This window comes from Dunckerocampus dactyliophorus, chromosome 19 (genome assembly GCF_027744805.1).
Source record: "Dunckerocampus dactyliophorus isolate RoL2022-P2 chromosome 19, RoL_Ddac_1.1, whole genome shotgun sequence".
NCBI classification, from domain to species: Eukaryota; Metazoa; Chordata; class Actinopteri; order Syngnathiformes; family Syngnathidae; genus Dunckerocampus; species Dunckerocampus dactyliophorus.
This window is the reverse complement of record NC_072837.1, coordinates 19,428,821-19,456,302: the sequence shown is the minus strand read 5'-3', so window position 1 is coordinate 19,456,302 and position 27,482 is coordinate 19,428,821. Positions and strand designations below refer to the sequence as shown.

Sequence of the window (27,482 nt, the reverse complement as noted above, 5' to 3'; positions counted from 1 at the left end):
CTTTTGGCTTTTATTGTTTCGATTTCTTGTTTTAAATATTTTATTGTAGTACGTTTCTTTGTTTCTATTTGATCTTTTAGTTTTTATTGTCGTAATTTTTACTTATTATTTACATTTACATTCCTTTATTTACTTATTATTTATGGTTTTGCTAGTCTGTGCAGCACTTTGGAAACAGTGTTTATAAAATGTGCTACATAAATAAAGTGGATTGGATTGGTTAGCTTCATTGTTAGCTTCTAAATGGTTCATAGGTATGAATGTGAGTGTTTGTCTATATGTGCCCTGCCATTGGCTGGACACCAGTCTAGGGTGTACCCTGCCCAAAGTCAGCTGGGATAGGCTCCAGCATACCCACGACCTATGTCTTATTTTCTCTTATGTCTACTATATCAGGTAATAGGAGTGTAAAGGCGACTATAGGGGTGTTATTTCATGTCTCGAGGGCTCTAATCGTGTTAAAAAGCATATTCAGAAGGTGGTAGACAGGTTTTCCATGCTCACACTACAAAAATATTCCATTCATAAATAAAGAGTCCTACTTAAAGTCAAGTTATATGAAAATGGACTTATTTCGGTCGGGTGTGGAACAGATTAACCGCGATAAAGGAGTGCTTACTGTACTTGTAAAAAGTAGATAAATGCATAATAGCACACACACGACACTTCCTGTTTGGACAAACTCAGCTCATCAGCATTAAAGCTACAGACACAACATAATTGTTAGTAAAAGAAAACAGCCAGCATCAAAGCTTGACTTGCAGTAGACGATGGTGGCGTGGATGGTGGCGTGGATGGTGGCGTGGATGGTGGCATGGATGGTGGCGTGGATGGTGGCGTGGATGGTGGCGTGGACGGTGGCGTGGACGGTGGCGTGGACGGTGGCGTGGACGGTGGCGTGGACGGTGGCGTGGATGGTGGCGTGGACGGTGGCGTGGATGGTGGCGTGGATGGTGGCGTGGACGGTGGCATGGATGGTGGCGTGGACGGTGGCATGGATGGTGGCGTGGACGGTGGCGTGGAGGGTGGCGTGGACGGTGGCATGGAGACTTGATTAAAAGAGGTTCAACGTAGCGGAATATTGGACTTTTCATTGGAAGGGAAGCAATAGCGCGACACTGCAGAAAAAGCTGGACAGCTCAGCAAGAAAGAGAAAGAAAGAGCATCTGGTGGAAGACAAAAAAACAAACCAGCCAGAAAACAAAGTCAATCCAGCGAGTGCGGCGTAGACAGAAAGTTAGCTTTCCCACCGGGGGGAGACACTGACGAAATCTCCTAACTGGCTCCTCTCCTCTTCCTCTCTCGGCCTAATTAGCGCATTCAGCGTATTGTCCTTCCGATGACGGCAATTCATCAAGTCCTGCTCCCTAATCTGTGGATGTCCTCATCCTGGCGCACAGCGGATGGCAGCCTGATGTCAGCGCTTTTTAAAGATGGCACTCGTCTGCTTTGCAACAAGTGGCCATCTGTGTAGTTTGGTGGAAGTTTGTCCGTGAAAGTAGTCAGTGTTTACTTCCTAACACCCCCCCCGCACACACACACACACACACACACACACACACACACACACACACACACACACACACACACACAGCGTCTCTGCCCCTCGAATAAGTGTTGAGATGGCTTACCAGACGCTTAATCTGTCCTCTGAGTGACATCACCCTCTCCCTGCACCCTCGCCATGATCCTTAGCAAAGCAACCTCTGAAGATGCAGGTGGGCGGGTGCCTGTAGGTGGGAGGGGTGCGTTGGGAGCACTTGTTTAGAGAAGGTGACCCACATCAACAGTGGTACGACTCATCAAGCCGGGCCAGTGGCAACCATGGCAACAGGAATGTCCGAGGGGGACACGGAGGAGCTGGTGGATGCTGGTTTGGGGATGGATGAGGACCCGGGGGCCCAAGGGGTCCTACAGAGGGCCTTGCTGAAGGAGGGCTATCACAGCGACTCCCTGCTGGCGCCTGACGGCGACTCCATGACAGGTAGACAGCTTCGTTTCTCATGAATAAAACGTCAAATCCTTTGGAGGAGCGTTTCCAAGCTGAGGATCAGGGACCAGAATGGGTCCTGGGGTGACGTTTCATTGGGTGGCAGATCGTTAAGGGTACGATTGTGAGGTTTTTTATTAAGTTCTCATTTAAAGTGTGTTAATGCATCGTCAGTGTTTTGGCAGTACAGCGTATGTTTTATAAGAGTTTGGTCCTTAACTGCCCTCCGGATTCTGCGGTATGAAAGCTAAAATAAATCAGTTTGCACTGAAATGTTATTTATGCCTGTCACTGAAAGCATTCAAGTTACGTGGTTGAAGGTGACCCCCCCCAGACATAATATACAGTAGTACCAGTGTGGTCATATGTGAAGGCTTGCATGAGCGCACGCTGTTCCTTCATTCAGTCAAATCCTTCTGGGAGCAGAGATGAAAAAGTCCAGTGCTTTCTTCAACATTTCACTGAAATGCAAAAAGTGTCTTTTTGATTTGTGCAAAGCTCTCCTGAATTTGCTTGTATTTTTTAAAGGTGTTTTTACAAGAATGTTTGCATGAAAGGCATCCGCCGAGAGGCTGTTCTTTGTGCGTCTGAGTTGAGCTTTGGGCGCTAATTCCCTTTTACAGGAGCGGGATTATGTGCTATTCTAAATCCCAATCCCCATATGGAGCGTGTGTGTGTGTGTGTGTGTGTGTGTGCACGTGGATGATGTCACGGCCGGGACGAAGGGACAAACAGGAAATCAAAGGCCGACACGGCAACATGGCAGATTAAGGGCCTGCGGTGGCGTGCGTGCTTGCATGATTACCAGCCATACCTGCCAACATTTGCATTCTAAAATAAGTGACATTTAAGGGAAAATGAGGGAAATCCTGGTCTTCCACAAGAATTTAGTGGAAAAACATGGGAAGGGTTAACATGGGCGGGCGCCAGGAAAGAAGGGAAAAATACGGCCGTTTTGTAGTGAAAACGGGAGGATTGACAGGTACTGTATGTGCTGGTTTATGCACGAGTTTAAAAAAAACTCAGGGCGCTGCAATGATGTCAGCCTCCCAATGGGCCCCTCCAGCTCCCTCTGTTGGACAGACACAGCATTGCAGCACCTTGGCAGGCATAACCAACTAAATGCTTTGCTGGGACAAAATGCATCGTGGGAAAATGTTGTTCTTTTTTAATTGTTACTTGTATTTATTTCTTAGCTACCTTTGAGTGTTAAGTTGCTGTGTGATGATTTTAGCATTCTTCGTAAAATGACACTGAGTCATGACCTCCTGCTTTTTCATAGCTCATGATTGGCTCCTGGACCTACCTGGTCCTCACGGACCCGTGAGCAATGCAAAACGTCATTTTATGACATGGACATGTGTGGCTTATATATGTACAAATCTGTTTTTCTCTCTACATTTGGTGGGTGTGGCTTAAACACCGGTGCGTCTTACACAACACAAGTTACGGTAATGAGTTAAAAAAAACACAATATAGTGAGGGAGTGATAATCAAACTGCGATATTGCGAGGGTTTACAGAATTTTTTTGTGGTATTTTTGGACCCTGCTTTGACCTTAAACCAGGGCAGCAAGAGAAAAGTGCCTTCTGTAAAGCACACAGGTGTCCAAAAGGTCTTGCAAAGATGCAGAATGAAGAACTAAGCAGCTACTAAGGAGTCTAGTCCTCCCTTTGACTGATTCATTCAATGAAGAGGTGAGTCCAAAGCCTTGTGTCCACAAAGTACAATAAAATACTGAGCCAAAAACTCCCAATGGATGCTTGTTCCAATGTGGGCGCATCACAACTCATCTCCTTGCTCCACACCATGAAGATATTCTGTAGACATGATGACACGGGGAGGAGGTAGAGGACCTTGTTGCTCTGCCCGTTTCCTCCCTCGTTCTCCAGTTGTCTCAGTGACATGAGGCTTATGGGCCAGGGCAAGGGGGCGGGGTCAAAGAGGCTCAGTCTGGGGGATTATCATTGTACTCTCCACACACACACACACACACACACACTGTACTGTACATACCATTTAGGCTGATTTGGACGACTGCTGAGGACTTTAGTCATTCCCATCACCGCATCTGACTGTTGGTCAGGCAGTCGCCGTGGAAACGACCAGGCTGGATGCTAGGAGGCGGACCAAACACTTTTTAAAAGAGAGTTTGGCAGATCGGGAGATGAGATCTTAGGAAGATGGAGGGAGAGTTGGCCTATCTGAGCGGATCCAGAGGAGGGGGGAGGAGGACGGAGAGGATGTGCTCGCGGGAGGAGAGGAAGAGGAGAAAGAAGGTGGCGGAGGAAGGCCTGCAGAGACACCTCGAAAACTCGTCCTCGGTGTCCAGCGGCTCGCACGGTACCAGAACTTTTGCTAAACGCGACGGCGGGACCTTTGTTTACGATCTGCTGTGTCCAGCTGTGCCCTGACCTCATTTGCTTTACACTGACTAGCATGTGTGAACGGGGCGGGGGGTGCAGAGCTTATACTTTATTCTGATAAACGCAAAAATATTGCTTTTGTGATGAGTTTGTTTGCCACAGGAGAAAAGCAATAATATGCTGAGTTTTGATTGGCACGGCCGTGAAACAAAAGGCTTATTTCAGCAGAGGAGTTCTTACTTTTGCTCATGTGCGTTTCTGTGGACCCGCAAAAGATACTTCAGCGATTTTCAAGTACATTTGAAGAGTCGGGAGGCACACAAGAAGCCAGCAGGCGCCTGAAAAGGGCTGAAATGCACTGGCAGTTCAAAAACAGGTTTTCTATTGATTGTTTAATAAGATGAAATATGAAATAGCAGCGACGTCACGAGACACTCGGCTCATCGGACGAGACGATACACGAGATCGGGTCTAAGACAACGAGACGAGAAGAGATTTTAGCATCATTTTTAAGAAAAGTACGATGAAAAAATATATAAAATATATGACAACATATCGCAATCTGCTCACTTAATTTCTACTACGTTACACTCTTCTGCACTCTGTGTGTATGCTAGCGGCCCCGCCTCCACCCACCGAGACAAAGAGACTGTATGACTGACAAAAGGGCTCACTCCATTCATGCCGTCGTTCTATGGAACGAATGTGCCAAGGCGCTGAAGGCAATGCACAGAGTGAACTCTCTTCCTGCCTGTTATCTTCATATTCACTTATTGTGCGACCGATTCATTTATTTCTCATCATCCCAGGCCTAGTGCCAAGCGTTTTTTGCCGAATGAGAAATCTTGTCACATTTTAATCTCGTGAGATGTTGTGGCACCCGTATGAAATAGAAATGCAACTTATAAAAAACAGACAATAAAACCAAAATAGAAATCTTCTAAAATGTAAATATATCATGTCAAGTAAATAAAACAACACATGCGCACGCAGGCACATGCCAACCTATGGAGGGCAGCATAATTATCAACTTTTTTAATCATTTGATGAACGGATGATCGTGCCTCCGTCATGGCCTCCTCCTTAACGTTGAAACATGAGGCAAACAAGCGAGGGTTCACGGGATCCCTCATGTTCTAATGAGCTGTGATGCAACAACCGTCCACCCCCCACAGATGGTCGCAGTTCAGCGGCCAGCAACCTGGACGTGGCCGACCGGCTGACCTACCTGGAGCAGAGGATGCAGATGCAGGAGGACGAGATCCAGCTGCTGAAGATGACCCTGGCTGATGTCCTCAAGAGGCTCAACATCTCCGAGGAGCACCAGGCCGCCACCGCCGGCGGGAGGAGGGTGCCGGGCACTAAAGGTCAGCGAAGATCTGTGTTAGCAACATCGTTATTGACACCTTCATTTTGTTCCTGGGAAGACTATTGACTCTTATCTTGTTGTCATGCTCTGTTAATTGGACAGGGACTAATTGATTTCTGGTCCATGTCAGCTTCCATCAGCTTTAATTAAGCATTAACTGTGTTTTACTGGACAATTTGGATATTTTGACACGTTATTGCTTTATTGTTGTTAGTAAATGCTGCTTATTAAACATAACTTGACTTTGAGATGCAATCGACCCTTATTTTTCCTTTAATAATCACACTTTAAGGGGAGAATTAAACTAATAATACTAAATAATTCGGAAAATGGTCCAGCCATTAGCTAATTGTGATTATACGTGCTCGTTCACACAAAACGATAATTCAACTCATGTGACCCATCGCCTTCTGGGGATTAGAGTCAATCATTGGGGAAGGTCTTCCTAATGTGTCTATCCCATTTTGGTGACCCATGTTTTCTTAATAAAAAATCATTTATTAGGAGTTGAGATGCACGACGTCTTGTTTTTCCAAACTGATAACTTTCTGCTTTTCAAGACCGATACGACACCGATAACAGATTGAACAGTAGTTGGTGTACGCCTGGAGCTTAGAAGGACTGGACAAAGTAGGATGTGACCGACTGCACCGATATGGGAAAATATGGGAATAAAGTAAAAAAAACAACCAACAAATAAAGTTGTAAAATATGATGGGAATAAAGTAATAGTTACAAGAAGAGAAAAAAGTTGAACTAGCTGGACATGTAATAAAAAACAAACAGTAGAAATGAAAACATAGACGTCATTTTACAAGAATAAAGTCAAAATATTCCGAGAAAAAAGCATACTTGCGAGATTTTACGGGAATAAACTCGTAGTATTTTGAGGAAAAGTAACGTTCTTTTAGCAGCGTACAGTTGAAATACTAAAGAAAAAATGTTTTCTGACTTGTGGGTTTGTGCCAATGAAATCCGATGACATCACTACTACCAGGAGAACCACAGTATAGAGGGAGGGGAGCCGCCTGCTGTGGCCCAGCAAGGTGCTCTGGATTCGGGAGATTTCTTTACGTTATCGGCTAGCTGAGCTTTTTAAGGTTATCCAATTTATGAGTATGACGTCATAATTCTGTCATATCCACCCCATAATTATGGTGCACCCCTATTTTAGAGTGCATTACAATAACTGTCTAATGGTGTAATCTTTACCCCCAGGGAGGCCGGTCTCAATGGCCCTGCCCCCCAGACCCCACATGGTGACCTCCACTGCCGCCAGCTTGAGGAAGAGCTCCACGCTGCCCTCCAGCGCCACGGGCAGGAACTACAGCCCCACGCCTCCTCGCAGGTGCAAGCGCTCCTGTGCAGCCACACAATATATGGATTATATTCCAGGGTTTCCACTACATGTAACTACAAAATAAAAGCCGCCACACCTTAAAAATGTTTTGTTTTTTTTTACTTGAAAACAATGTTCAGTAATATATTTTATGAATGGATATACTGCATATGCTATATAGATACATATTTTATTATTATTGTTATTATTATTTATGCACATATTGACTACAATTTGTTTGAAAACAGTTTAAAATATCATACAAATGTTTCACTGCGCTTTATTTTGACAAACATGTCACGCACACGTCCGACCAGATAAACGCACGCGTCTTGTGTTGATGTTCACTTTGTACCTTGTTATTGTGAGAACTGACGACAGCTGATCACAGGCAAAGCCAGCGTGTGTGATCGCTGATGTTTCAATCCCATTCGACTTTGTGGCATCGTTGTTTACGCCGTTTGCCTCTCACGGCCTCTCGGCGGCAGCCAGCCAGCTGCTTTTTGCCCCGTGAAGGGCGAGCGACAAGTCACGTTCAAAGTGTCACTGACAATCTTGCTGTCTTCTTGTCGCTCTAATTCTTATGGCTTGTTTTCAAAACACTAGTTGTGTGTGGAAGTTGTGCAACAGAAACACGCAGTGTGTACAGCTTTAAGTGATGCTATCATGGGGGTCTCCAACATGTCGAGTAGTTCACCAAAGAATATTTGCTTCGCCTCTTAGTAGTTTTATAAGTGTTCTACCCAAACATGACGCCTGCTAATGACAAATGAGCACCCTGAGTGGCGACGTGCCGTTTACACCTGTGCTATCATAACCCTGCACTCTCAATTTATACTCTTCATACACCACGTTTCTATCGCAAACATATTTACATTGATATTTTATTTTGTTAATTGTTCATTTTTTTAATTAAAATATATATTATTGAACAATTCATTTCCCATGTATTTGCATTACTCTAAAACAGGGATCAAATTAAATTGAGGTTTTTGTCAAATAGTACAAAACGTTGTACTTTTGTACTATTGGACTAATTAAATTAACTAACATTAACATTAAATTAACAGTTTTGCAGTGTTCTTCATTCATGTCCTGCTGGTTGTTGAAAAATGTTAAATAAATAATAAATAAGTCTGAAAAATAGTTATTTGTCATAATAAAAAATAATAAATGCAGACGCAGCAGTGGCACGACACAGCAGCGGCAGTGCCATGCAGCCCACCACCACAGCTTCCCAAAATCCAAGGGGAAACCCTGTGTTCTTGTAGAAAAAGAAGAGATTTACTTACTTTGTTGCTTTGTCTTCTTTCCAGCGGCGTCAGGAGCCCGGCAGGAAGCGTGAAGGACAGCCCTTGCAAGACCCCCAAAACACGCCCAAGCTCATCAGCTTCCACCTGTAAGACAGCCAACGAAGGGTAAGAAAATGTATCCTACACGTGCTAGCATAAAAACAACATAACCACATTAGCGTTATATTAGTTGTAAAGGCAAATAGCACTGGTTCCAGTAGGCCGCCTTGCGGAACACCACTGATGAGCAGCAGTTGCCACTTTGTCTGTGTCATCTGTTTTTCTTGTCTTGTTCGCAATAGGAGCAGCAGGTCCAGGGAAGGATCAGTAACTTTAGGTTAGTCAATCTTTTTGATGTATGAACCATATGTCAATCTACGAAGGAGGCTGCCATACGGAACACTTACCCAACCTTTTTCCACGCTCTTATGATGCAGGCACAAGGAGAGTGACACACTGCAAAGGTAGGATTCACCACTGACGACACACTCGTAACACTTAACCTCGGACTCGACATCATAGAAACGGCATTACGGTCGTCCCTCGCAATATCGCCATTTTTCAGAAATGTATTCATTCATAAATGAATGCTGTGTGGTGGTATACTACGGTCTATTATTCGTCAAAACAGCGCAAATAAGAGGTGGCAGTAAAACACAAAACATTGAGACATTAGCTTACGTGACATTACCTTAACACTGCCTCAAGTCATGAAGTCAGCCATGGTAGGTCACACATCATGCTGGAGAGTGAGCAAAAGTTCTCCTTCTCCTGTGTGGTAAGGTTTTGGCTTCTTAAGTTTAGAAGAAATAAACTCGATGCTCACTGGTCAGCTTGCTAGCTAGCTGTCTCGAGTCCCTGCAGTGTTGCGCAATGTGATGTAAACAATGAATAATAGCAGTGTAAAGGTGACTATAGGGGTGTTATTTCATGTCTACAGGGCTCTAGTAATGCTGAAAAACATATTTAGAAAGTCATAAACAGGTTTTGTTGTTCCAACAACAAAAATATTGAATCCTATATAGAATCCTATTAATAATATTTATATAATATTCATTTATCGCGGTTGGGTCTGGAACCAATTAACCGCAATAAACGAGGGACGACTGTAAATGATAGACCAGAAATTTGATGACTTTACCGACATTACATGAAATTTCTGGCAATGTTTACACCTCTGCTGTCACTTAAAAAGTGACACACATAAAATAATAAAACAATAGTAAAATAAAAACAGCATAGATAAATATAGATAAAATTATGTATGATAAAATTACAATAATTTATTAAGTATAAAATATTAAATAAAATTAAAATCTTTATTTAGTTACCAGAAATAATAAACATCCTAATTAAAAAGAATTTAAATACAAAATTTCAACCGGTGTGTTGTATTACAAATGAACAGCGTCCGCTAAATAAATAAAATATAATAAATAAATGCGCTAATAGAACTTCATTGTGTGAGACAAATTACTACGACAGCGACTAGAAATAATAATTGTCGTGGTAATAAATACAGACAACTTTCTACCTTAAAGTAGAATTGTTTAATTTCTAAATAAATATACATTTAACAGGAACACTTATACTGTAATAAAGCACCAGTTGTACTTTCCATGAACTTTTTATTTCATAAAACATTTGACTTTTTAACCCTCGAGACAAGTGGTGATGGAAGCTTAATTCTTAATTCATCATATTTTTGTGAATAGTGTTTGAGTCTCTTGTCTCTGTGTCCATCCTTCATTCATTTCCACATCTCACCATGACTTCTTTGCCACCCCTTCGCCCCGCCCCCTTCGCCATCACCCTTCACCCTCCTCACCTCATGCCACCACTTCACTTAGTGACTATGCAGATCTATCTGAGCCCCCTCGCAAGAAAGACTGGGTCTTCTGAGAGCGCCACGTCCGCCCCCACCGTGCCTGCCGGTGGCGGCGGGCCAGGTCATCTTCAGGCCAGGGGCGGAGCCAAGACAGTGGCGCGTAGAAACAGCCCGTCCTTCACTTTGAACCTGCAGAAGACCACAACTAACGTCAGCAACAACAAGAACACACAGCAGGACGCTCCTAACTTCACAAGTCCACTTAAGTCGCCCAGTCAGTACTTTCAGATTTGTTACTGAGGAAGTAAAACCTTCATCTAATATCTGATCTCTCCTAAAACCTGAAACTGATTTCTTGGACAACATTTGGCCAACTGTTGAATTAAGTTAGCTTAAATATGCTTTCTCACTTGCTATTTCCTGGTTATGTGTTGTTTGTTATTGCTTTTTATGATGCGTGTGTGTTTTTGCATTGATTATGTCTGTTTGACTTGCTGTTATGTCGTAGAACTCCCACATTGTGCATTTGCTAACGCGCAGCGCTGTACTGTGTGTACTACAATGTAAGGTTAAGTGAAATGAATAAATTAACTGTGCTGTGATGTCAAATGTTGCGTTTGTTTTATCAGAGGAGCAAGTTTCCTGGATGAGTTCAGGTAAAAAAACAAAAAATCACAGATAACCACCTCTTGCAGATGCCTAATGCATTATTTATTGATGGAAAATGCCCTAATGACTAAGGTTAACAAAATGAATAAAGCCTGCGTCCGCCACTTTATCCAGATTTGCACTAAAGTGTAATACGTTTCTTTTGGCCAAACTCAGCACAGTAGTTTTTGCATATTCCTGTTGAATAAATAATGGCGGTGGTGGAAATGGTGCCATAAAAACGTGCAGTAGCTTCTATGTTGGCCTTGTAACACTTCATATCATTTAAACGTTATTGTATTCATCCTAATTAAATTAAATGTCATACATTAGGATCACGGGCCGCACGGTGGTCTAGTGGTTAGCATGTTGGCCACACAGTCACAGTCTAGAGATGGGAATATCTGGGTTGGATTCTCCCTTGGGCATTTCTGTGTGGAGTTTGCATGTTCTCCCCGTGTGTGGGGGGGTTTTCTCCGGGTACTCTGGTTTCCTCCCACATTCCAAAAACATGCATGTTAGCTTCATTGGAGACTCTAAATTGCGAATTGTGAATGGTTGTTTGTCTATATGTGCCCTGCCATTGGCTGGCGACCAGTCCAGGGTGTACCCCGCCTGTCGCCCGAAGTCAACTGGGATAGGCTCCAGCATGCCCCCGCAACCCTAATCGGGAGAAGCGGCATAGAAAATGTATGGATAGCTATTAGGATCATGTGAATCAGGACAGAGCTTTGGCGTCCTCTTGTGGTTATGAAAAGCCACACATCCATTATAACAGGCTTACTGTATTGCTACCAAGCAACACTATTAGTGCCAAATCGAACACATTTTCTACAGCTTTCTATCAGGTTTCCCTCAGTTTTGTGGACAGTTATTCTTTATACATTTATTCATCTATCTAAAATTTAAATACAACAAACATACTAATTTTAACGATTACAGAAATTGTATTAGTTTCACTTTGGTTACAGTACCAGTACCGCAGAGGGCGCTGGACTACATCAACAGTGTCCGTGTTCTTCCTCCTCCGTGCTGCCATCTGGCGGACGATGATAAGACAAGATGGCACCTCTGGAGCAGCGCGCAGCCACTCCGCCCGGCTTCTAGTCCATTGGATGGCGGCGCGCCGGCGTGAAATGGCTCCTCGTGAAGCACCACCGCGACTATTTGTTTGAACTAAAACGGCATCTGACGAGAGAAGTGTGGCCATTTCCTTCACCTGCCTCCTCCTCCTCCCCCCGAGAACATCTGCATATCCAGGCGGCAGCAGGGCGGTCAAAGCCGGGTTGAGCCGCTGGACGTTGACGTAGACACAAGATGAGGTAAGCAGACGTTTTTGCTCTGTTGTGGGTTTTAACAGCTATACTCAAGGCTAACTTGCTATGTTTACATCCAGTGTATGGGGTCTCAGGCCTGTGGCCCGCCTATCACCTGCCGCTAAAATAAGGTGCGCTTGCTCTGATTGGCCAGCCGGCAGGTCATGTGTTCGGCTGCAATAGGTGCGTCCCTTTAAGATGGCGTCACTGATCCTATCCATTGTCGCTGCTGAATCGCGTTTCCAAATATAATATTAAGCTCAATTGTGAAACAATAGGTAATATGAATCTTAACTGTGACTTCGAATTTGACATGAAGCTTCATTGTCACAGCGATGACCTCAAACAAGCATGCTAGAACTATTTTAGTCCAGTTTACGTGCGTCTAATCCAGCCAATTAGAAGCAAGTTTGCTGTTTTAGTAGGAAAAGCAGGACGTGGTTGTTTCTTTTTATCTTCCTGCGACCCAGAAAGATATGCCACAATATTTGTTCGTGAGAAAATCAAATAATCTCAAGATCTGTGACAATGGAATTGCCTTCTTGTCTTTATAGAGTAGTGATGGACATTTCGGCTCTTGCTCTTTAGAGAGGCGGTTCTTTTGGCGCCCCGCTAAAAAGAGCCGGCTCTTTCGGCACCCAAGTGGCTCCTCAGATTTTTTTGTTGTGTTAGTTTATTGTATTGTGTAAAATAATTAATAATTAAAAAAAAATACAAAATCAATCAAATGTTTATTATTTCAGTGGATTTATTTAAATCCTCAATGAACAGCTACAAAAATATAATAATATATTATAAAATACAAAAACAAAGACCCATCTCAATAGACAAGATCAAATCTCTGCATGCAAATTTCTAACCATTTACAATGAAACAATACAAAACCAACAAAATACCAGACAAGAAAACATAAATTAAAAAGTGCAAAATGAAAAGAAAAGGCAGCATCCAGGTAAATGTTAACTTCACACTGTCTACACTCTGTTTCTTAAAATGTGTCCAGACTTTATTTGTTTTTCTGTCACTCATGTTTTTCCTTTCTGGCGCCGGTGTCTCTCTCTCTCTGTCTCCCTCCCTCCTGTTTGTGTGCTGCTTTGTTGTGCTCCGCGTGCTGTGTGTGTTTAACCCCGCCCCTCCACCTGCCCAGTGTGGACACATAGACGCTGCCACACATGATGACCGATGACTTTTGCCTTTAACACTCGGTCTACCAGAATTCTGCAACTACTAGAATGACCATAGCAGTCATTTTGACTCTTGTATATAATTTGGATTATCATTAAAAAGATCTCAAAATAAATTGGTGGAATGGGTAAAAAACACATCAGGACACTAAATGAAAACCATAGTGATGGAGTGTTTGATTGAATTGACACAACAACACTTCTCTGCAATTACACGTGCGAACTCGAACTGCAACCATTTTCTCTGAAGCAAGGCTAAAGCCTCCATAGCTGTCACCTTCTTTCTACTTGTCATTTTTGTCTCTCTTGGGTTTAGAGTGAAGCTATAGCTAGGTTTTAGCATCACAGAGCATAAAAAACAAACAGCCAATAGAGCAGGAGGAAGGGCGGGAAAAATGTAGCAAATAGTGAAATATGACACCCCCTGTAAAAAGCAGGCAGTCAATTTGACTGCTGTGGTCATTCGAGGTAGTAACGCTCAGATCTCTTTTGTGTTTTGAAATTTTAATGATAAAACAATGTTAGAATAAAATATACACACATTTAGGAAAAGTCAGGGTCCTATGGGTACATAGTTTTGAAAACAGTCTAAATGACTGCCTTGGGAGTGTTAACAGAAAAAAAGACGAGGAAAAAACGAATTGGCTCCTAACGACGCGAGCCGGCTCCTTCCGTTCATTTCAAGGAGCTCAAATGGCTCTTAGAGGCGATTTGTTTGTGACCGACTCATCAGTATTACAGGGGAGGGGCAGTTGTACCTAATGTTGTGACCGGTGCGCTTCACAGACGTGCTCTGTAGGGGGCAACACAGGCAAGTTGGAGGAGGTTGGGGGTAAATGATCTTTTGCCCATGTATGACGTCAGTGAGTGCAGCGTGTGTCAAATATTCATTTATTTTGGTGAAGATGGTTTAGATGTAATGAAGGGCAAAGGGTTGTGCGGTGTATTCAAATACTGCAGAAAACATTTAGTGACCTTTCTAGCCTTCTTCACAGATGATGCACGCTGATGTTTGTGTCATCATGTGCACTAATCAGCTTTCTCCTGCTTTAACTTGACATCTTGGCCCAAGCAGCACTGACTTTGCATGTGAAGCGGCGCCCTCCTAACTGCGGCCCACTCGTAGCGGGATCGATGAGCGGGACCAAGTGTGCGCTCCATCGACGGAGCATCATCAGTGCTGCCTGATGCGTATTGACAGCGGGCCTTGTGACCCATATGAATGGCAGCCCCGATGGTGATAGTGTGTTGGTTGAATGCAGGACAAGGGCAAAGAGGGGAGCTGAGTTCATTGTTGCGGGTCATGTGATGCAGGTGTGAATGTAAACCACAAGTGTGCCTAATGTTGTGACCAGTGTGTTTATATTGTGTGCTGCATCCATTTTGAACCATTGTGTTTGTAATAATAACACTGATGGAGTCTGACACCCATCTGTGTGCGTGTGTGTGCGTGTGTGTGCGTGTGTCAGGTTGGCTTAGTATGCACCGAAACATCCGGTGTCAGGTGTGAGATCGTGTGACCTGTCACGCTGTGCATTCTGGGTGAGATGAGTCACACAGTTCTAAACACTGAAGCGGTGATGCTTGCTGTGTGTTTGTTGTGAATGAAAGGTATCCCCTCCCCCCAATTGCTCGCAACTCGTCTGCCACTAATAAATCTGAGGACGATTATCGCTTGTCTCTTCACCTGCTGACCACTTGCAGGTGGCCTGTGTGTGGGCGAAGGAAGGTCAGAATGGATTTGACATGCCGACGTGTGACAGGTTTGCCAGAAAAGGCAGGAAACCCAAGTGATGTTTGTTGTTAGTGATGCACTGTGTGTTGCCGTGCAAACGGTACTAAACTGCAGCACCCAGTGTTTCCAGCCCCAGTTACACAGCAAGGCAATGTCATGCAACATTCGACGCTCCAAACAAATTTAAATTTCCCTGCTGGCCGAACGCAGTGACGCACGACGGATGGTGGCGGCCTGAGCTGTGTACTAGAAAGAATACTGCACTAGCAGGGTGTAAATATGGGAGGGATTTATAGTGATTGCTGTGGAGATTATTTTTTTCCATAGCCACACACACACAGAGCACTTACTGTATATGACTTATAATCTGCATGCATCTGCGCAAGATGAAGTGCGTCGATATTAAAAGGGCAAAGTTCACCCCAGGATGCAAAGAGCGGTTCTGGCTTTGACTTGAAGCCTGATTTGAGGAACAGTGTGGCCCACTGAGGTCACATGTTGCTGTTTTTCTGGTATTTTTCATTCATTTCTACTATGGGTGCACGATGATTATTGGACCGATACTTATTGGTCTGATGTGAGGGAATTATGACGTCATACCGATAAATCAGATAACATTAAAAATACTTCCGATAACCAACAATTAAAAAAGTACTCCAACGAGGTGAGAGCGGCCTGTCGTAACTTCCCCTAAGCTCACTTGTAAACAAACATTTGCTGTCTGAGGAAGACATTTTGCGTGCTACTTGTACCAAATGCTCCTCCCCGATGAGGGGAAAAATAGAACAACAAGCACACAAAAAACTTGATCAGCCACCTGAAACTCCAGCGCCGCGGCATTTGAAAAGCAAAAGGTTCATCTCTCTCTGTCTCGCTTGTTCCATTGCCGCTTTGCTGCTTTGCCGTGTCCCTTTCCTTAGTTTTAGTCTGCAGCACAGAATCCCATGTTACTTTGGGTAGGCTTAGTTATTTCCTCTCTTTTCTTGCTGGGCTCCCTGTGCCTATTTGGGGTTATTTTGTGACTATTTCTTGTGAAATAAATCATTGTTTGAGCACGGTCGTGGCTGCCTCGTATGTTATGCGTCCCTTTTCACCCGAGACGACTGTAACAGGGACCGTAATAGTGAATGAAAAAACACCCGTGGTAAATCAGAAGTAGTTTAGTGAAAGAGTAGAGCTTTTATTGTGGCGTAAATATGGTACATTAGTGGTGCATTAGGCACATTAGAGCAGTGGTCTCCAACTTTTTTTTTGTGAGAGCTACTTTTACAAAGCACTTGTGAAAATGCCAAAGGACCTCCCTACCACATCAAAGGCCTCGTTTCAGTGTTGGTTTTATTAGACTTTACAGCAAGCAGCATTCGACTCAGCTGATCACCAAATTCTAATACAAAGATTAGAGCATGCCCTTGGCATTAAAATGGTTCCGGTCCTATTTGTCCGATTGCCTGCAGTTTCTATCCATTAGTAATAAAGAATCCAGACGTGTGAAGATCAGTCATGGCATCCCACAGGGTTCTGTGCTAGGACCTGTATTATTCAGTCTTTATACAGTATGTCCCCCTCAGGTAACATCATTAGAAAACAACTCCATAACTTCCACTGCTGTGCAGATGACACACAAGTGTACTGCACACAACCGGAGAGCTGGATGACCTCAAAGGTGTTGTTATTAAACTCAGATAAGACTGAAATCATAGTCTTTGGTTCCCAGCACCTCAGAGACATGATTATGATATTAGTGCCCCAGATGGTCTTGCACTCACCCCCCACAATACAGTCCAAAACCTTGGTGCTATCTTTGATCAGGACCTTTCCTTTAGTTCCCAAAATACGACAAGTGTCAAAAACAGCATGTTTTCATTTACCAAACATAAAGAAAATCAGAAAATTCCTGTCACCGCCAGATGCAGAAAAACTTGTTTGTGCTTTTGTGACCTCCAGGTTGGATTATTGTTAGTAGGGTGCCCTGCGAAATCTTTAAAGACCCTTCAGTTAGCCCAAAATACTGCTGCACGAGTCTTAACCGGAACCTGCACTGGTTACCTGTCAGATTTAGAATTGTGTTTAAAATTCTTCTTCTTGCACTTAAAGCACTACACGGCCAGGCACCAGTATATCTGAAAGAGCTCCTAGAACCCTGTCAACCCAGGAGAACACTACGCTCCCACAACTTACAATTACTTGCCACTCCTAGAATGTTTACAAGTAGAATGGGAGGCAGAGCATTTAGTTATCAGGCTCCTCTGTTGTGGAACCATCAACACCCTCCCTCTATTTGAAAGTCAACTCTAAACCTCCCACTTTGCTAAAACATAAAGTTAGAACAGCCCCCTGATAGGCTGATATCTATCAGAGACACTCCTCTATGTTCCTTGGACTAAGAGTAAGACTTCTGGCTTCTGGCTTCTGGCTTCTGGCTACCATCTATCCCTCTGCTCTATTTTATATCTTAACCCAAACGGTCGAGACAGACGGCCGCCCCACAGAGCCTGGGTTCTGTTCAAGGCTTCTTCCCCAGAGGGAGTTTTTCCTTGCCTCCGTCGCCAAGTGCCCATGAGGGGTTTCAGTTGGTTCTCTGTTTTTCATTTATAAATGTGACCATGCAAACTTTTATGACCCTGCCTTTTAAAAGCGTCGGAACCAAGACTCGTTAGGAACTGCAATAGAAACGAGGAATCATAATTGGAACCAGAATCGTTCAAATTCAAACGATGTCCAACCCTAAACATAAACACACAATAGGTCAGATAAAGAAGAAGAAGCCAGGCCGTTCAGCGGGTTAAAAACCAAAAGTAGAGTTTTAAACTGGATCCTGGAATGAACAGGCAGCCAGTGTAAGGAGGCCGGGACTGGGGTTATGTGTTCCCGTCTCTTGGTGCCAGTCTACACGCGGGCAGCTATGTTTTGAGCCAGTTGGAGATGATCTGTATAGGACTGGTCCGGACCACAATACAAAGAGTTGCAGTTTACAAAGTTTAAAGGAGGCATCCAAAAACACGCCAAGGTTTTTACCATGTGCTTGGCAGTATGACGATGATGGGCCCAATATGCTGTCACACCATCTGAAACATGTGCATGTGCTGAAACAACAGCATGTGAGCTTTCCCACAAGGGAAAATAACATCCTGGACCAAGTCTACAGCAACATGAAAGGTGCTTTGAAGGCTGTTCCAAGACCCCACTTTGGAAAGGCCGACCACATCTCTATATTCCTTTATCCAACATACAGACAACTTCTTAAAAAAGCTCCCCCTGTAAGTACAGCAGTTAAAGTGTGGAATGAAGAAACTGATCAAGTACTTCAGGACTGCTTTGGCTGCACAAACTGGGATGTGTTTAAAACTGCAGCGGGGAGGGAAGATTGTACTGTTGATTTGGATGAATATGCTTCTGCTGTTACTGGCTACATTAGCACATGCATAGAGACTGTTACCACCACCAAGTATTACAGAAAATACCCTAACCAAAAACAGTGGATGAACTGTGATGTAAGGGCTAAGCTACGTGCTCGTTCGACTGCATTTGTCATGGGCACCGCTGATGACTACAAAAAGGCCAGATATGACCTGAGGAGGTCCATACGGGAGGCCAAAAGACAGTACAGACAGAAGCTGGAGGGCTACTATTCCACCTCAGACCCTCGGCGCATGTGGGCGGGGCTCCAGCACATCACAGACTATCGACAGCAGAGTAGCGTAGCCACGTCCAGCCAAACCACACTTCCAGATGAGCTGAACGAGTTCTATGCCCGCTTTGACACCCAAACTTCTGATGAGCAGAGAGGGTGGCTGGACTTGGGGAGCACACAGGACTCACCTCTCATGGTGACATCAGCTGATGTGCGCAGGGTTCTAAACAAAACAAACCCACGAAAAGCAGCAGGCCCAGACAACATCTCAGGACGTGCACTTCGGGTTTGCTCATCAGAGCTAGCTGATGTGCTTGCTGACATATTTAACCTGTCGCTTGCACAAGCATCTGTACTGACCTGCTTTAAGTCCACCACCATAGTGCCCGTACCCAAGAAGAGCAACGTGACCTGCTTGAATGACTATCGCCCTATAGCACTCACTCCTATTGTAATGAAGTGCTTTGAAAGAATAGTCATGACCCACATCAAAAAGAGCATCCCGGCGGCAACTGTGGACCCTCTACAGTTTGCATATCGCCAGAACCGGTCCACGGATGATGCAGTCAACACTGCCATCCACACAGCCCTTTCTCACCTACAGGGCCAGGACACATACGTCAGAATGCTATTTATAGACTATAGCTCTGCTTTTAATACAGTCTGCCCCCACAAACTCACAAATAAGCTCCTCACACTTGGCCTGTCTCCCTCCCTCTGTAACTGGGTGTTTAACTTTCTCACGGGCAGACCCCAGTCAGTCAGAGTCCACAACCGCACATCCAGCTCAAGAATTGTGAGCACTGGGACCCCACAGGGGTGTGTGCTGAGTCCACTCCTCTACACGCTCTTCACCTACGATTGCGTGGCCTCCCAGAACAACACCAACATAATTAAATTTGCGGATGACACTACAGTCATCGGACTGATCACTGGTGGGGTTGAAACATCATACAGAAGAGAGGTGGCGGACCTCATAGCTTGGTGTCGTGATAACAATCTCCTTCTCAATACAGATAAGACTAAAGAGATGATCATCGACCCAAGAACAAGGGAAAAGGAGCCGCATAGACCCCTGTTTATTGGTGAGACTGAGGTGGAGAGGGTGAAAACCTTCAAGTTCTTTGGCACACACATCAGCGAGGACCTCACCTGGTCTCACAACACCCAACAAATCCTGAAGAAGTCCCAAAGGAGACTGTACTTCCTGAGAAGACTGAGGAAATTTGGCATGTCCACCACAATCCTGAGTTGCTTCTACAGATGCACTATGGAAAGTGTCCTTACCGCCTCCATCACTGTTTGGTACGGTAACTGTACAACACGTGATAGGAAGGCACTCCAGCGGGTGATCAAGACCTCACAGAACATTGTTGGGGCAGCCCTCCCCTCACTGCAAGACATTTATAAATCTAGAGTCCTACGCAGAACACACAACCTCATCAAGGACAGCACACATCCACAACACTCATTATTCACACTCCTACCGTCAGGCAGACGCTACAGGAGTTTGAAGTCCAGGACCACAAGGCTGGCAAACAGCTTTTACCCACAGGCCATCAGGCTTCTCAATGAAGCACTCAGACACGCCACACGCAACACACGCACACACTCATAGCACTTTATTTATTTATTTATTTATTTGTATTATTTACTTGTATTAATGTCTCTTCTGTTGTTGTTGCTTAATTTATTGGTATTTATGTTTATGTGTTTATGTTTCTTATGTTCTTATTCTTTCTTGTGTTTTCTTTCTTTTCTTGGGAGAATGAACAGAATAAGATTTTCATTGCATGGTATAACTGCTGTTTTACCATGCACATGACAATAAAACTCTCTTGAATCTTGAATCTTGAATCTTGAACAGGGGTGTCCAAAGTGCGGCCCAGGGACCATTTGCCGCCCGCGGCTGTGATTTTACCGGCCCGCAGCACAGTCTAAAAATGTAATTTAACTATTTAAAAAAAACACCACCAGCAAAAATGGGAAAGTTAAAATATTAATTTAAGAGAAGAGTTGTAATCTAGCAAAGAAAAAAAGATTTAAAAAGTATGAGGATGTAAAGAAATGTCATTTTAGTAGCATGAAGTTGAAATATTAAAGAAAGGTTTTTTTTTTTTTTTTTAAGTCAAAACCAGTGAATAAAGTTATAACTTTTGGAAACTTAGGTTGGGGGAAAATATAGAAAATGGGAATAAAGTCAAAATATTAGGAGAAGAAAATATACAAGAAGAAAGTTGAGATATTTGGAAAAAAAAGCAACAGCAGAAATGGAAAACAGCAGAAATGTTACCAGAGTAAAGTCAGAATATTAAGAGAAAAAAATAGTTTTCTAATGAGAAAAAGTTGCAATTTTATGACAATAGACTTGTAAAATGAGAAAAAATATAATTTTAGTAATAATGTAACGCTGAAATGCTGTTGTTTCTTGAGCTCCTTACGGTGAAGCCTCGAAGCATATCTCTGTGTGGCGCTTTACTAAATATCCAAGTGGCCCTTTCATCCTTTCATTTTTCACTATGTGGCCCTCGGAGGACAACGTTTGGGCACCCCTGATGTAAAAGATGGGTTTTTGGTGGTTCAGCTTGATGACTGGAGTGGAATGGTCTTTCACAAGAGACTTACATCCCTCGTGAAGTTGCATCACGTTGTTCCATTCATTCATTCATTCATTGCGCTCATGCACAGCCACTGACTTTCTCATCGTCTCCTCCACCTGTGTCCCACTTTGTTAATCAGCATCCAGTCAAAGCGTCTGTGTGTGTGTGTGTGTGTGTGTGTGTGTGTGTGTGTGTGTGTGTTCCAGCTAGACGTGAGCCATCAGATGAATTAAACTCTCTAGCTCCGCCCCCTCTTCTCTCCATCTTTCTCCGGCACCACGTGGTTTATGGATCCCGGCCTGGGCCAATCCAGCAGATGGTGGGAGAGGAGGCGAAGGGAGGGCAGGCGAAGAGGAGAGAGAGATGATGGATGGAGGAGAGGAGGGAGGAGAGGGGGGAGGGCAGGACCAGCCGTTCTTGACACAGCTGGGAGGGGAGAAAGGCGGGGAGGGAGGGATGGCGAGCGAGTAGGTAATCCAATGAGACACAGAGAGGAGAGGCAGAGCGAGGGCAACGCCTCAAAGCACCGGGAAGCTCTCTCTATCCATCTCCATCTCTCTCCCCTTTTCCCTCTCTCTCCTCTGTGAAGCGTAAAGCGACCTGTCGTCTGGATGTGGCTGCAGCTCTCGCCTTTTGTCGCCACTGAATAGCCGCCCAGCGTTTATTCCTACACCAAAGAATGAAGTGGTGACCAGCTCCTCGGATTGTTGCTCTTTTTTTTCCCCCCCTCAGTGGCGTCATCTTTGTTGGGGGAGTGGGGAAAGAGGTTAGTGGACCTTTTTTCCAGCTGAGAAGCAAGAGGCGTTTGTGTGACAGGCAAGGGGGGGCATGCCTTCCTAGCAGGTAGACATTCGGGGTGCGATGCCGCCGCTTGAACTCTGACCTGACACAAGCAGGACAAAGCAAAAAAAAGGGGGTTATTCTTCTTCAAGGGTTTTTTTGTTCTTTCTTTGCTGTCATCATGGACATCAACCTCCAGTCGCACCGCTTCTACTTCCCTCAGATCTACTGTGCCGAGCCGGGGGCGCAGCCGCAGCTGACCGAGTTCAAAGTCAGGTATGTGATGTCAGCGAGGTGTCCTCATGTTAGCTAGCTAGAGTGTCTCTGCAATGATGCTGAATGTGCAGTGGAGGCTGCTGTGGCCTTGCGGGGGGAGGGAGGGGTGGCTGCATGCTAGTGCGCTTGCTGGCTCTGCAGAGAGCGCTTTGGCCCCCGAGGAGCAGCATTGATGGCCCATGAAGGAGCTTGACAAGTTTGGCAGCGCTGGTTTAAGTTGGGGGGGAGGTTGACAGTGACAGTGTCGTATTCCCAACGCCACCCGGGGCAAACACTCTCATTGCCTACCCCCCGCCCCCCGTGCGCCTCCTTTGTTCTCCGTGCTGGCGTTGCCGCTTCCTCCCTCCAGCTGGTGTGTGTAAAGTGCTCACAGGCACCTTGTTGCATCAACAGGCGGCCCTCCTGTTCGCCTGACGCTCGCATGATGACATCCAAAGATGTCCCCCACTTGTCACTGTTACTCAGATTCAGTAACAGAAGCATGGATTTGTCTCTTCACAGTCACCACCGTATGCTAACTCTCCTACTTCTGAATAGGCATGGCGTGGTTAGCGGTGTCAACGTACACCACGCTATGAAAAAGTCACCCTTTTAAAACCACTGACCATTTTGTGTCGTACTGTTTGTACGATACGATACGATATGAAGTGGAAGTCCAGCACCGCCACCATGTGGAAACCACTTGGTCACGTCCTGTGTTGTTCCTCGTGGTCCAAACTGGGCTTCGGTGTGCAGGCGTGTGCTGTGTTAGCATTACTTTATCGTCATGTTACTCACGTGGAGGGTCACCAAATGTGGAGATGTGATTGAGAAGCAGACAGGAGTGGAGGAGAAGTGCTAAAGAGCGTTTATTCTCCACTTAACAACAAGCAACAACCACTTAACAATAGGGGAGGGGGAAATCATCGATTCTTAGATACATGGCGATGCGGACATTGACGATTATTAATCGATTCATAAATGTCAATAATCGATGCCGACGCAGCAAAAAGACAGAAGCTACCAGAACGGCTGAGCGTAAACTCCGACTCGCACCCGCTGGATTCAAAGCGAGTGTCTGGAAGCGCTTTGGCTTTCACGTCGTTGAAGGTAAAAGAGAGCTGGCCAACAGCCAGACAATATGCAATCTTTGTCATACAAGCTTCAGATACTTTGGGAACACGACAAATATGAGAAAGCACATCGCACGTTTCCACCCCAACCAGGAGGAAAAACAGCCTGAGAACCATCAAGCAGGTGATAACTCATTTTCCACCCAACTCGGAAAAGTGTTTCTGCTTGAAATGCTTTTATTGCAAAGGATTTGCGACCGTATTCGGTTGTTGAGAAGCAAGGAACCCAGATAATACGTCCCATCACAACATTATTTCACTGGCACTGCAATTGTGTTTAAGGGCAGCCTAGTATTTTTGGTTATTCAGAATATACTGGCGTCTGCAAGCATTAGCCTTGTATGAAAGCCGCTGGTACAGAAATCTATATTTTTATATGAAATCTGTTTTGACTTTGCTGTACTGCAAAAAATTTTAGTTTGAATTCACAAAGATTTCACTTATTTTGTTGTTATCTATTTTAAATGCATATGTTCCACTTCCATCATGTGGTTTAAAAATGACTGTTTTGAGTTGCATTTTTTCCTCTTTTCAATAGAGATATTTCAAAATAACACATTTTGGAGGTGTAATTGTAATACGGTGATATTTTTGCCCAAGGTTATCATACCGGCCCATGCATACTCCTGAACCGCTGCACACAAAACGTGCACCTCAACCGTGTTACTTGTGCCTATTTTTATCACAAATACACCACATGGTGGCGCTGTTATTGTACCCCAAAGTGTGATCCCAATAAGTCGTACTGACTAGAAATTTCTCACACAGCTCAATGCGCTCTACAAAAACGAGTACTGTTACTTTAGGGTCTTTAGCCAAATGACCACAAAATTTGTAACACACCTTCAGGGGACTGACAAGCACGTGTATCAAATCCAAGCAAGATTGCTTGAGAAACATGGCCGCCAGTAAACGAAACACAACGTGTCATAGCATGTCTTCCACAGCATTTTGAACACAACCCATAGGGGGCGCCAAATGTCATTCATTGCACAGTAAGTTAATTTAAAAAAACATTGTGATAAGAGCTTCCAATTGATGACAGCTACAGTCACTCATTACCTGGTTGCGTTAAATGAAATTCTGCAATATAGGATTCAATGTTAATGAATGGAATATAGTTAGAGCATAGAAAACCTGTTTCTGACTTTCTAAATACCCTTTTTCAACATGATTAGAGCCCTGTAGACATGAAATAACACCCCTATAATCACCTTTACACTCCTATTGTTTATTTACATCACATTGCGACTCTTATGCTGTGCTGGAGGGACTCAAGATGGCCGCCAGGTAGTGAGCTAACCAGTTAGCCTCGAATTTATTGCTTAGAAACTTGAGAAGCCCAAAAATTCCCACTTCCACACGGGATGGGAGGAGAACTTTTGTTCACTCTCTGATGTGGGACGTGCCATGGCGGACTTCATGACTTGATGCAGTGTTAAGGTAATGTCATGTAAGCTAATGTCTCAATGCATTGTATCGTTACTGCCACCTAGTGACCACAGTACTACATATCAGTTGTATTTCAATATGTTGTGACTAATAATAGACCATAGTCTACCACCAAACAGCCATCATTTTTGAGACCAAGATCCCTGGTCTCGGCCGTGAACCTGCACAAGAGCTACCCGCCCCCCCGAACAAGCGGGATATATGCTTTGTGTTATTATTGGTTGTTGTTTTCAACATTTCAACTTTTTCTCATGGTGCCTTTTGCTGTATTTTATCATTTTTCCAGTATTTTACATTTTGTTTAGTTTCTACAGTGATGCAATGACAAATGAGCCACGGGCCGCAGAAGGCCCCTGAGCCACACTTCGGGCATCTCTACACCCCTACATTTGTGGCTCTTGGTCCGGGTCGGGCTTGTTGGCTCAGCGTAGTGGACGAGCGATGCAGACTGAGGAGAGAGGCGCTGGTCAACGCGCTTCAACAGTCAAACCTTAAAGAACGGCGGCGTCGCGGCTCAAAGATTTTTTTGGAGGTGCACATCTATGAAGTTATATTTGTGCCTTAACTTTGAGGTACCAAAGGCAGACTTTGAGCCCTATTAACCTGCAATAATTGCTGTTGTGTGCGCAGGCACATCGCTGCAGCGCTCTGTCACTCCCTCCCTCTCTCGCTGGACCTTTTTGCTAGCGCGAGGGGGGTCGAGTCTGTATGAGGCGAGCCGGTGTTTTGGGGACGAGGCTGCTTGCTGGGGCTCTCGGTTTGCTGCCTGGATAGCGGCGAGGCATACGGGTGTCAGTGGACAAAATGCCTGCTTGTTGGTTGCTCTCCGGGAGGCGAGGGCGCTGATATGATAACACATTTTTGAGATTGACCAGCAAAGTGGCAAAGATGGACTAGTAGCGCACCATGGACGGGTTGGCGACCCCTGTGGTAAAGAGTGATGCTGCCACCTGCGGGATTACCAACTTTACTGTGACACAGCAGGGTTCAGTATTTTTTATTTTTTACCTCATGAACACATCTGAAGGTCATTTTTTGGTGTAACTAACTGTGTCCTGTTACAATGGAGGAATGTATCACAAAAGAACGTTTTTCTCATGAACCCAGCTGTGGCACACATCAGCGTTAGGGGGATTGTTTGACCACCGCTCGGCTAACGGCTCTGATTAGTGCAGCTTTAAGGGACTCGGCCCTGCTAAGAAGCTTTCAGTTTGGCAGCGCTTCTCTCGAGTTGGAGAAGGTTTACGGGGGCCGTGACGTGTCACGACATCACAGCCTCACCGGAAACAGGAGACAGGAAAAGGTGTCTTAAAACAAGCATGGCGCTACATCACAGCTGTGCTGTTGTTTTTATACCATTAGAGGAAGAAACTTGATGGACGTCATTTACCTAAAATTCACCTTTTAGCATCAGCAAATGTTTAAAAATGTCCGCAAACAGCATCTTTCCTTGTGTCTACAACCACACACCACGACAAAGCTGAATGCCAATTCTTTTACATATTTGAAGGGTTTTTTTTAAAACAAAGGAACGTAATTCTGTTACTAATTCAATCACTTTCTTGGGAAAGTAACTATCATGATGACTTTTTCCAGTAATTTGCCCAACACCGCTCGTAAGCGACGTTAATGGTTGCAAATCAGTTCCGTGCGGATTAGGTAAACAGTTGCGCTCAAGAAGGCAAACTGTAGCCATTGATTGTAAGGTGAGCCTTTGAAGCGAGAGGGAGGATGAGGAGAAGAAGCCGAGGAAGGAGGAGAATAAGAGATGGGGGATGGGGGGAACAGAAGAGCCCAGCAAAAGGGAGCAAATATGAGAGAGGAAAATGACCCATGGATGTATTGGGATTAGAGGAGGAGAAGCACAGCAAGTAGCAGTAATATGAATGTCTTGTTGTGTTTTGAGGTTTGGTGCTTGAGAGCATTTCTTTGTGAAGGATGCTGGCGTACGTTAGGTTGTGTGGTGGTTGAGGTATGGCCACATCGCCATGGCAACCAGCTCCGGTCAATTATAAGGCCACACTGGTATACAGCACGTAAAGACAGTAAAGAAGAATGTTCTTCATGTTGCTCTAGCGGTCATCGTGTTTACACAGCCCATTTTTTTAATACAGTCGTCGCTATATCGCGGCTCGAATATCACTCCCTCACTATATAAACTATAAAAATTGGGGCGTTCTAAAACTTTTGACCGGTAGTGTTGCTATCTATTCTTAAAGCTGCTGTGGTCAGATGAACTAGCCACCACAGCGACAGCCTTTTTGGTTAAAAATGTTTGCTGAAGCCAACACACGCCGCCATGTGTTCTGCGTGGAAAGCTTATTAGTAGAGATGATGTCATTAGCATTGTTGACTCGACGCTGTTTTATTCACGAGGGAGGTTTATTGCGCGAAGGCCACAGCTGCACCATTTGCTAATTAGCTACTTTGGTAGCAATTATCTAACGACTTTGCTTTAGTCATGTGTCTGCTGGTGGTGGCTTTGTTAGAAAGTGCCATAAGATAAGAGAAAATCTGTGTTGGCACTTTTATGAAATGACTGTAATGGATGTATATTCATGCTA

The 27,482-nt window shown here is 44.4% G+C and overlaps 2 protein-coding genes across 5 annotated transcripts in view; both read left to right on the top strand.

Annotated features, from left to right (window-relative positions):
* Positions 1–1,548: 1,548 nt before the first annotated feature.
* LOC129171917 (echinoderm microtubule-associated protein-like 1) lies at positions 1,549–10,793 on the top strand. 2 transcript variants are annotated; one of them, XM_054761061.1, is made up of 7 exons: positions 1,549–1,984; positions 5,532–5,723; positions 6,944–7,073; positions 8,381–8,482; positions 8,659–8,693; positions 8,794–8,820; positions 10,207–10,793. In XM_054761061.1, the coding sequence occupies exons 1-7, from the start codon at positions 1,825–1,827 to the stop codon at positions 10,482–10,484; spliced, it is 924 nt and encodes a 307-aa protein (XP_054617036.1). In that variant the 5' UTR covers positions 1,549–1,824; the 3' UTR covers positions 10,485–10,793. The 2 variants fall into 2 exon arrangements, with proteins under 2 accessions (XP_054617036.1, XP_054617037.1); XM_054761062.1 differs by lacking the exon at positions 1,549–1,984 and adding an exon at positions 1,992–4,333.
* A 1,068-nt stretch (positions 10,794–11,861) lies between these two features.
* The window catches only part of evlb (Enah/Vasp-like b), a 45,735-nt gene continuing 30,114 nt past the window's right edge, over positions 11,862–27,482 (top strand). For 2 of the 3 annotated variants that reach the window (XM_054761524.1, XM_054761523.1), the window contains exon 1: positions 21,791–22,354. In XM_054761524.1, coding sequence (XP_054617499.1) covers positions 22,260–22,354 — 95 coding nt within the window. In that variant the 5' untranslated portion in view covers positions 21,791–22,259. Of the gene's footprint in view, positions 12,155–21,790; positions 22,355–27,482 lie in introns of those variants that run through there. The other variant, XM_054761525.1, reaches the window with a different exon arrangement.

Excerpts from the sequence above, each read along its gene's own strand:
- LOC129171917 (XM_054761061.1), top strand. The coding sequence starts at position 1,825 with ATGGCAACAGGAATGTCCGAGGGGGACACGGAGGAGCTGGTGGATGCT. Across the intron at positions 1,985-5,531 it reads TGACGGCGACTCCATGACAG|ATGGTCGCAGTTCAGCGGCC; the intron begins GTAGACAGCTTC and ends CACCCCCCACAG. Across the intron at positions 8,483-8,658 it reads TGTAAGACAGCCAACGAAGG|GAGCAGCAGGTCCAGGGAAG; the intron begins GTAAGAAAATGT and ends TGTTCGCAATAG.